Raw genomic sequence first — 11,036 nt, 5'->3', positions numbered from 1 at the left:
ATCAATGATTAGAATATTATCCACTCACAACTCATTTAAGTCGTCTATCAATGGTTGTAAGTAAATATCAATTTCTTTACCAAGAGACCTTGGACCAGGAATAAGTAAAGATAGAAAAGTAAATGACGGTGCTTTCATACACTTCCAAGGAGGCAAGTTGTATGGAATGAGTATAACCAGCCACATGTTGTATGATGTAACTCATGTTTCCAAATGGATTAAACCCATTAGAATAAAGTGCTAATATGACATTTCAAGCATCTGAAGCAAACAAGGATATTGGTCATCGAAATGTTTCCAACCCCAGCATCAGCGGGATGTCGAAGTATGCCTTCAATTTCACACCTCTTATCTTTATGCCACCTCATATTCTCTGCGGTATGTTATAAACAAATAATCTTTGCAACCTTGCCTTTAGTGGAAAATATCTCAACACCTATGTGGACTATCATTCAACCTATATTTAGACTCTACACAATGCGGATATTTGTCAAGTGATGCATAATCTTTCCAAAATAGAGCACAATCAAATTTGCACATATGAATTGATTCATATCCCATCCCATGTAGTCTTTTCTTAGCTTCATAGTAGGAGGCAAGTAGCTTCACACCATCAGGAAAGGCTTCATTTAATAATTAAAGCAATATATCAAAGGATTTGTCGCTCTAACCTTAATGTGCATAAGTTTCACTAAAAAATTAAACAAAGTGAGCTTTAGACATCCCGATTATCACTCCCCTTCTACTTCAGAAAACACTCCATATTCTATCAGACTTATCTTGCTCGTTTGAATCCCTTGTAGTTTCTTCAAACATTGGCTCATGTAAATCATGAATCATCTCTAGCATCTCATCATCTTTTATATCTCTAATTTCAATGTTTTCTCTAAGATTTACATTTTCTTCTCTACATTCACTTGAATTGGAAAACGTAACACCTAGAAATCTTTAATTAGATCTAAAAAATGGAGAAAGATCAACAGTATCTTCATGGAATATTCATCACTTATAAGTCGGGGACATGCCATATTTATACAAATAAGGACATCTTGTTCTTCCAATTGATGTTCACACAATTTGAATAAGGATATCTTGTTCTTCCCTCTTGTCTAAATAATAAGTTGTAGTTTTGATAAAGTTAGCCCATTAGAATTTTCAGTACAAGTTTGATCTCTTAAATTTATCCAACTTAGATCCATAATAAGTACAACACTTAAAGTAGCTACCTAAGTTAGAAATCAAGGTGTTAGAATCTATTGAAAGCAATAAACAAAAAATCGGCTTACATGAAAACCCGAGAACTAGGAGAAAAACCACGATTCTTTTAGTTTTATTATTTTCTGATATTAATACAAAAGGTACAAGAGGGAATAAATAGAAAAGTACAAAAAGATAAAAAAGGAAAGAATATTTAGGGTAAATCTTCCCAATGGGCTAAGCCCACTAATTATAATAGTTCTAACACTTCCCCTCACGTTGGGACGTAAATATCAATGAGGCCCAACTTGCTAACACAAAAGTCAAAGTTTGGTCTGAGAAGCCCCTTGGTGAGGACATCAGCAACCTGTCGGCTCAAAGGGATGTACAGAATGCATATGCTCCCACTGTCAAGTCTTTCTTTGATGAAATATCGATCAATCTCAACATGTTTTAGTTCTATCATGTTGAACTAGGTTGTTAGCAATACTAATAGCAGCTTTATTATCACAAAAGAGCTTCAATGGAGTCTTACATTCCTGATGAAGATCAGACATGACTTTTTGGAGCCAAATTTCCTCACATATTCCCAAACCCATAGCTCTATATTCGGCCTCAGCATTGCTCCTGGCCATAACACTTTGCTTCTTACTCCTCCAAGTTACAAGATTGCCCCAAACAAAGGTACAATAACCGGAGGTAAACTTTCTGTCAATAACAGATCCTGTTCAATCCGAGTCAGTATATGCCTCAATGGTCTTTTTATTTGTCTTTCTAGACATCAACCATTTACCAGGTGTTGTTTTTAAGTATCTCATAATTCTTTTGACAGCTTCCATGTGTTTTTCATAGGGAGCCTACATAAACCGGCTGACAGCACTCACAACAAAGGAAATATCAAGACAAGTATGAGATAAGTAAATCAATTTACCCACAAGGTGCTGATATTGTTCTTTATCAACTGGAACTTAATCATCAGAGTTTTCTAGTTTACAGTTGAATACAATAGGAGTGTCAACGGGACCACCGGCGGATTTAGTATAGGCTTAGGGGGGGCTCGAGCCCCCCCTCAACTTTATTGTCTTTATATAATATATATATATATAATTTTCTAATTATTAATAATCATCAATAGCTTAGTGGTTATTTTAGTTGTTAGCCCCCCTTCCAACCCGGGTTCAAATCTTACTTATGAAATTTTTCTAGTTTTTTCTTTTTCTCCAAAATTGCAACCCTTCGATTTCCACCCAAGAAATAATAATAATTATACACTCTTCCCCACCTAAATTAAAGCTACTACCTATTCATCTTCATTCATTTTATTATTTTTTTATTTTCATAAAACTTCAACTTAATTTTTTTTTTGTTAGTCTTTTAATTTTATCAACTTCCAACTTTTTAAAATTTTCAACTTTTTTTGCTTCTTCTCCAACATCTTCTTCAACATCTTTTTCTACATCTTCTTCAACATCTTCTCATAGCTTGTGAGGTAAATTTTTATTTATTTATTTCTTTTTCGTTTTATTCTTAAGTTTGTTGTTTTATGTATATCCATTCGTTTTAATATTTAAGACCATTCTTATTGTTTGTTTTAGCTTTAAAAATTCCTTCTTCAACTTCTTCTTGGCTAGCTTCTTGTTCAACTTTATTTCCTAATTTACAAGGTAAGCTTTGTATTTATTTTCTTCTCTTTTTAAGTTTGTTATTTTATTTTTATGCATTTGGTTTTAATATTTTAAGTCATTCTTATTTTTTATATTAGTCCATTTGTTTTATACCTATTTTATTAACTCTTGAAATAATTTATGAAACTTAAATAAACTTGTTGGGTTGTTTAAGTTATAATATTGTTGTTATATGTCAATATCTTCTTGATTTATTCTCGTTACCATGTTATTGTAGATTCAGTTGAAAATCTAAATGGAGAAATATTTTAAAAGAAAATTGATGGAACTATCATCTCCTTTGAAGAAAAGTAATAATAGTAATGAAAGGTCCATCACTGAAGTAAAATTAGAAGATTTACCAGCAAATCTTGGTCTAAGGATTAGAATTCTTGATTACAATTGTAATATTCGTGATGAAGTTCGTAGAGCATATCTACAAAAAGGACCTTGCCAACCTCGAAATCATACTTTTCCGTTGAAGAAATTCGGGTCACAGTCAAGAAGATTTAATCCAATTTGGTTTACTGAATATCCTAATTGGTTGGAATATAGTATTTCAAAAGATGCTGCCTACTGTTTATGTTGTTATTTATTCAAACCAAAAGTTGGAGAACAATCAAGACGTGACCATTTTGTTGGTGAAGGATTTTCAAATTGGAAGAAAAAAGAGAAATTGCAAACTCATGTTGGAGGACCAAATAATGCACATAACCAAGCTTGGGGCAAATGTGAAGCTCTTTTAAATCAAAAACAACAAATTGCAACATTTTTTAACAAGATGTCTAATCAAGCAAGAATTGACTATCAGATTCGATTAGGTGCAACAATTGATTGGCTCGATTTTTGTTACAACAAGGTCTTCCATTTCGTGGGCATGATGAAACTGAAGATTCAAAAAATCAAGGTAACTTTCTTGAACTCCTACAATGGTTATGCAACCATAATAAAGATATTGAAGCCATTTCTTTGAAAAATGCTCCTGAAAACTTGAAATTGACTGCACCAGACATCCAAAAAGATATTGTGAATTGTATTGCAGTAGAAATTGTCAATTCAATCATACAAGATATTGGTGATAAGTTGTTTTCAATTTTGATTGATGAGTCGAAGGATATATCTTCAAAGGAGAAAATGTCAATTGTGTTGAGATATGTAGACAAAGGGTGTGTGATTAAGCAATTTGTCGGTATTGTACATGTTACCGATACAAGTTCTTTATCACTTAAAGAAGCTATTGATGGATTCTTTTCTATACATGGATTAAGCATGACAAGTTTGCGTGGACAAGGTTATGATGGAGCAAGCAATATGCGAGGAGAATTTAATGGATTGAAAACATTAATTTTGAGAGAAAATGAATGTGCATTTTACATTCATTGTTTCTCTCATCAACTTCAATTAGCTTTGGTAGCTATTGCAAAAAATCATGTAGAGATCGTTGGTCTTTTTCTTTTAGTTGTAAATGTGGTGAATGTTATTGGTGCATCAGCAAAACGTCGAGACATGTTAAGAGAGAAACATAGTGCCAACACTTTTGAAGCTCTGAATAATGGTGAGCTGTCAAGTGGAAGAGGATTAAATCAGGAAACAATGATTAAACGACCAGGAGATACACGGTGGGGATCACACTACATCACTTTGGTGAGATGTATTTCAATGTTCTCATCCATTTGTGAGGTACTTGAGATAATCATAGATGATGGATCAAATTCTGAACAAAAATATGAAGCAAAGGTTCTAATGAATTCAATCCAATCATTTGACTTCGTTTTTCATGTGCATCTTATGAAAACTATCTTGAGAATCACAAATGATTTATCTCAAGTACTATAGAGAAAAGATCATGATATTGTGAATGCAATGAATTTGGTCAAGATTTGTAAAGTAAGATTACAGTTAATGAGAGAGTCAGGATGGCAATCATTGTTGGATGAAGTTTCAAGTTTTTGTAATAAGCATGGTATTTAAATGCTTAAAATGGATCATGCATTTTTAGTTCGAGGGAGGCAAAGATGAAATTCTCAAGAAATCACAAATATATATCATTATCGTGTTGAGATTTTTTATGCAGTTATTGACATGCAACTTCAAGAGTTAAATAATCGTTTCAGTGAGAAAAGCACCGAGTTGCTTCTTTGTGTGGCATGTCTCAATCCAAGCAACTCATTTACGGTTTTTGACAGACAAAAGCTCATTTGCCTTGCACAATTTTATCCTAGAGATTTTTCAACTACGGAGCTTCTTATTCTTGAAGATCAGCTTCAAAATTACATCATTGATGTGTGTTCAGATAATATGTTTGTTAGGTTAACAAGTATTGGTGATCTTTCTCAAAAAATGGTGATAACAGCTAAAGATAAAGTTTACCCATTAGTCTATCGGTTGCTTACCTTAGCATTGATCTTACCAGTTACAACGGCTACCGTGGAGAGGACATTTTCTGCTATGAGCATTATAAAGACTCAGTTGCGTAATCGAATGGAAGACCAATGGATGCATGATTGTCTTGTAGCATATATTGAGAGAGATTTATTTGATAAGATAGATAATGAAGCTATTATGTATCGATTTCAAAATATGAAATCTCGTAGGGGACAATTGTGATGTACGAAACTCAGTAAATTTATTAATTTTTAGAACCACTCATTTATAAATTATTTTAACTAAACTATAAATTTTCTAGATCCGCCACTGAGCGGGACGACATCCGAACATACTTGTCTCGGCTAGCAGACCAAGGGTGTATTTTCTCTGAGACACAGAGATGCCTTCTTTAGATCTGGTCACCTTCATTCCAAGGAAATATTTCAGATTTCCCAAATCCTTGATTTCAAATTCATTACTCATTCTCTGCTTAAGTTGACTGATTTCTGCTTGATCATCTCCAGACAAAACGATGTCATCCACATAAACTATCAGAACTGCAATCTTCCCTATCTCGAAAACTTTTGTAAATAAAGTGTGATCAGAGTGTCCTTAGGACTTGACAAAAGTAGTGAATCTGTCAAACCATGTTTTGGGTGACTGTTTCGGTTTGACTGTTTCATACCATATAAGGATTTCTGGAGTTTACGAACCTGTTGACCAAACTAGGCTTCAAAACCAGGCAGAGGGCTTATGTAGACCTCGTCTACTAGATCTCCATTCAGAAAAGCATTTTTTAGCATCCAGCTGATATAGAGGCCAATCTTTGTTTACAGCAACAGAAAGAAGGACTCTGACAATATTCAACTTAGCAACAGGAGAAAAAGTTTCTGAATAATCAACACCATAGGTCTGAGTAAATCCTTTTGCAACTAACCTTGCCTTGTGTCTGTCAAGTGTTCCATCTGCTTTGTATTTGAGAGTGAACACCCTTTGCATCCCACATGCTTGTATCCCTTGGGTAGAGCACAGATCTCCCAAGTGTTATTCTTTTTAAGAGCTTTCATCTCTTCCATGACAACATTCTTCCATTCAGGGCACTCTAAAGCAATATGAATATTTTTGGGCATTGTGGTAGAGTCAGGGCTGGCAGTAAAAGCTCTGAACTGTGGTGAGAGATTCTCGTATGACACATAATTAGATATGAAATGCTTTGTACAAGACCTAGTACCTTTTCTCAGTGCAATAGGAAGATCAAGAGAAGGATCATACTTGTCAAGTTTCCCTGTATTACCCTATTCAGCTTCATTGTTAGTGGTTTCTGTTCTGACTTTAGTCTCATCACCATTGTTCTTTTCTTCCACATTTTCAAGAACAGCAACATCAGACATGTCATTCTCATTCATCATATTATTAGTGCAAGGTTCAGTAGGGTTTTCCATACCTTGATCTCGATGAGGTTTGGAGTCTTGGATTGGAGCCGGCGGCTGACTGATAGGGGACCCGACTTCCTTTTTGAGATTCCTCCTATAATATGTTTTTCCAGGAACTTGGTCTGTGTGTAGGATTATAGGGTGAGGATCAATGTCAGACACGGTACTAGGAGTAGGTTCGATAAATTCAAAGGTGTTGTTCGACTCTTTACTCATACTCTCCCCCTAAAGATGGCTAATGGAAAAATAGGGTCAATCCTCACATAAAGTAACATCCATAGTGACAAAGTATCTCCTAGACGACGGGTGAAAACATTTATAACCATGCTGGTGAGGGGGATACCCAACAAATACACAAGCCTGAGCCTAAGAGGTAAATTTGGTCTGATTAAGGCCAAAACTATGGACATAAATGATACATCCAAACACACGAACAGGAACCTCTAAAACAAGACGAGTAGAGGGGTAGGACTCCTTAAGACATTCTAAAGGAGTCTGAAGGTAGAGGATACGAGAAGGCATTCTATTGATTAAACGAGCTGCTGTAAGAATAGCATCTCCTCACAGGTATGAAGGAAGGGAAGTGGGAAGCAGAGAACAGACTACTTTCAGAAGGTGACGATTTTTTCGCTCGGCCACTCCATTTTGTTGAGGAGTGTAGGTACACGAGTTTTGGTGAACAATCCCCTTAGAGGCTAGAAATTCACTAAGGTTATGGTTTTGGAATTCTCGACCATTATCACTCAGAAGAATAACAATTTTTTTTATGGAATTGTATTTCAATGGTGTGATAGAAGTTTTGAAAAATAGCAGAAAGCCCAGATTTATCGGTGATAAGGTAAACGCAGGTAAGACGGGTATGATCATCAATGAAGGTTACAAACCACCTTTTCCTAGATGAGGTGGTGACCTTGGAGGGACCCCAAACGTCACTATGGATAAGGGTAAACAGTTGTGTGGGTTTATATGGTTATGAGGGAAAGAAACACGATGTTGTTTTGCCCGAATACACATCACAAGATAACGAGGAGACATCTATTTTAAGAAAGAGATGGGGAAACAAATATTTCATATACGTAAAGTTCGAGTGACCTAACCGAAAATGCCGCAACATAAAGTCATGTTCAGAGGTGCTAAAATAGGAAGACAATAAACTAGTCGTAGAGATACTACTACCGGAGGTATCATCATTAAGGATGTAAAGTCCCCTGCTATGTCAGGCAATACCAATCATCCTCTCCAAATTCAAGGCCTGAAAGCAAACAAACTCAGGTAAGAAAGTAGCTTTACAGTGCAGCTCACGGGTAATCTTACTGATAGATAACAAATTGTAATAAAGCTTAGGCACATGCAAAACATTGTGGAGGGAGAAATCGTCAAAGAGGACTATTTGTCCTTTCCTAGCAATCGGGGCTAAAGAGTCATCGACTATCCGAATTTTCTCATTACCGACACATGGAGTATAAGAGACAAAGTGCTCTGAGAAACCCTTCAAGTGACCTATGGCCCCCGAGTCTAAAATCCAGAGATTCGTCCTATCAACACTAATGAGGCCAAGGGACTAAGACATACCTGATTGAGCAATGACGCTTAGAGTAAGAGAGCTAGTCTGACTAGTAGTAGGGCTAATGGGCTGAGAGGTGCTGACAGTCTCCCTAATATCGGTACGCCCTGAGTTCTATTACTCGTTAGAGGAGCGTTTGTTACCTCTTAGGGGCCGACCGTGGAGTTTCCAACACTGATCTTTGGTATGTCGTTGTTTCTTGTAGTGCTCACAAACGAGAATTGGTTTCCCATTATCATGGGTCAAGGATTGAGCACTAAAGGCAAAAAAGTTAGTTATATAATTTGAAGGCACGTTACGAAGCGAAATTACCAAGTTCTTAGAATACATCGATGGATTGGTTTGTGCCAAGGATGTACTAACTTCAAAAACAGCTCTCCTACACATATGGTTGTCCATAACTAGAGGGTGCCGATGACTCGCCCGCTTCACTCTATGATCTGTTATGGTGTTGGTCAGCCCCGTTCCTATAGAAGAAAGGTTGTTGTAAAGGGTCGACGAACAGATTTGCACTACTGTACAGATTTGCACTGCTGTATAGCTTTTACAACTTTGAAGGTTGTTGTCCAGCGACGATGAGCAGCGCGTACGGTGGCAGATGACCGAAAGGGTGAGATGGTTGGACAGGCGACGGCGCATAGAAGCGGATGGGATAGGCGGTAAGATTAATGGACGACGGCGTGTGGGCCCACAAGCCTGGCAAAGGCGACGCGTAAAGTCGTTTCTGGCCGGAAGGTTGCACGAACGGCGGCGAGGGTTGGCCCATTGGATAGATCGACGGCGTCTGAATCCGTTGGAGTAGTTTTTCCATGGTGGTGTCCACGACGACGACGGCGGCTGTTTTGGTTCGGCTGATTCCTAAAATTTTTTCTAGGGTTTCGTTGTTGATTCGCTCTGATACCATATTAAAAGCAATAAACAAGAAACCGACTACGTGAAAACCTGAGAATCGGGAGAAAAACCACAATTTTTTTAGTTTTATTATTTTCTGATATTCATACAAAAAATACAAGAGGGAATAAATAGAAAAGTACAAAGAGATAAAAATGGAAAGAATATTTAGGGTAAATCTTCCCAATGGACTAAGCCCACTAATTCTAATAATTCTAACAGAATCAAACCTTATGTAAATTGCAAAATATGACACAAATAACCAAAACCTTATTTAAATTGCAAAATATCACACAATCAAAGTTGTCTTGTTTCTTAAGTTTTTGTTATTGTTCTAAATTAACTCTCAAATACATATTAACACATGAAAAGTCCATTTTCCACTCCAATACAAAACCTACAATTCAATTTTTAGAAAAAAAAAACGCCCCTAATAACCATTGCCACAAAACTCCACTTCTTTAGCCCAAAGCAAAAGTAAACTCCATCAAAATTTGGAAATTTATTTTCAATCGATAGACAAAAATTCATTTAGACGTTCAAGTAAATATGTGCATTTCAGTCCCAAAATTTCAAGCATATTACAACTGTTGCTACATCAAGAAAAATAACAATGCAACGGAAGAGTAAACACATTTATGGAGATTGGGTAAAGTGTTCATACAGATTTATCTAGTTTTTCTTAATTGATTAGTCAATCTAAGCTTAGATAAAAATAAGATATATTTTAAAATATCAAATTTATATATCAAGAAAATAGGGAGGAAATACACCCAACAACTATTGCCACATTAAGAAAAATAGCAATGAAGGGGTATGTAATTAAAATAAAAAACTACAAATAAAAAGAAAAGAGAAACAAACCTTCCTTGAGAAGTTTGACGGAATGGGTCACTGTGGGTAGAGAGACTGTGTAGGTCATCGTTGGATGGAGTCATTCGCATAGGCAGTTTAGGTACGCATTGGTCATCATTAATTAGTTGTACACACCAATCGTCGTTCATCGTGGGTCACCAACAGTCGTTCACGTGGGCAGTTTAGGTGGGTGTGGATCAGCATTTGTGTGGATAGTTGAGGTGGGTGTGGGCCGGTGTTTGCGTGGGTAGTTGAGGTGGGTATGGGTCGGCATTCGCATGGGTTACTAAAGAAACTGCCTTCGTTCGTTCATTGTGGGTCATTGTCTGCTGTCGAAAAATAGGAATTTTATGGTTGTTGGCCGAAATATGGAGGTGGAAGGTGGGTTTGTGTGCTCGTGGAGATGGAGATAAAGTGGGGAGAGAGTGATTTTTTGTTTTATTAATTATTTAATGAAAAAGGGTTGGAAGGAAATTAAAAATAAAGGAAAAACTTTGGGAGTATGATAAGTTTTAGCAACATACATGTTTGTTGCTAAAAGTATTTAATGTTTCATGATATTACTGTTGTATTACTAATTCTTTTGGTGGTGCAGATTAAAAACGTGTTGCTAATAGTAATATTTTGTGACACATTTTTTTGTGTTGCTATAAACGATCTTTTACTGGCAAAAAATACTTGCACCACTAAAACTTTGTCATTGAATAATGAATTTCTTATAGTGAAATTGCTTAGACGAATCATGTTGCAATCGAGATGACTTCAAGTGTTTCGCCATTAACACCGCTTTATGATCTAAAGGAAAGCTTGTTCAGTTTGAAACTTTTAAACCTATAGTTGTTCGATTCCAACAAAAGTATTTAACGACAGACTCCAAAAATAAAGACGAACCTATTGAAGATGATGGCGAAGGGTGGATGTTCGTGACTCGTCGAAAGAAAGAAAAAGTCAAGTTCTATCCAAAAGAAGTTGCTTCTCCATTAACATTAGAGAAGAGAAAGAAAAGCTCACATAAAGACAAGAAACAAAAGGGCAAGGATAAGGACTTTCTCCAACCTCAACGGT

At 36.2% G+C, this 11,036-nt stretch overlaps 1 protein-coding gene across 1 annotated transcript; it reads left to right on the top strand.

Moving 5' to 3' along the window:
• Positions 1–245: 245 nt before the first annotated feature.
• Positions 246–5,468, top strand: LOC103503287 (uncharacterized). The gene is made up of 5 exons (XM_051082861.1): positions 246–378; positions 2,793–2,861; positions 3,721–4,598; positions 4,698–4,824; positions 4,936–5,468. The coding sequence occupies exons 1-5, from the start codon at positions 246–248 to the stop codon at positions 5,466–5,468; spliced, it is 1,740 nt and encodes a 579-aa protein (XP_050938818.1).
• Positions 5,469–11,036: the final 5,568 nt, after the last annotated feature.

This window comes from Cucumis melo, chromosome 3 (genome assembly GCF_025177605.1).
Source record: "Cucumis melo cultivar AY chromosome 3, USDA_Cmelo_AY_1.0, whole genome shotgun sequence".
NCBI lineage: Eukaryota > Viridiplantae > Streptophyta > Magnoliopsida > Cucurbitales > Cucurbitaceae > Cucumis > Cucumis melo.
This window is presented reverse-complemented; position numbering and strand designations above follow the sequence as displayed.

Coding starts and splice junctions, on each gene's coding strand:
- LOC103503287 (XM_051082861.1), top strand. CDS start 246: ATGACATTTCAAGCATCTGAAGCAAACAAGGATATTGGTCATCGAAAT. Junction 2,862..3,720: donor TTTATTTCCTAATTTACAAG/GTAAGCTTTGTA, acceptor TGTTACAACAAG/GTCTTCCATTTCGTGGGCAT. Junction 4,825..4,935: donor AAGTTTTTGTAATAAGCATG/GTATTTAAATGC, acceptor TTTTTTATGCAG/TTATTGACATGCAACTTCAA.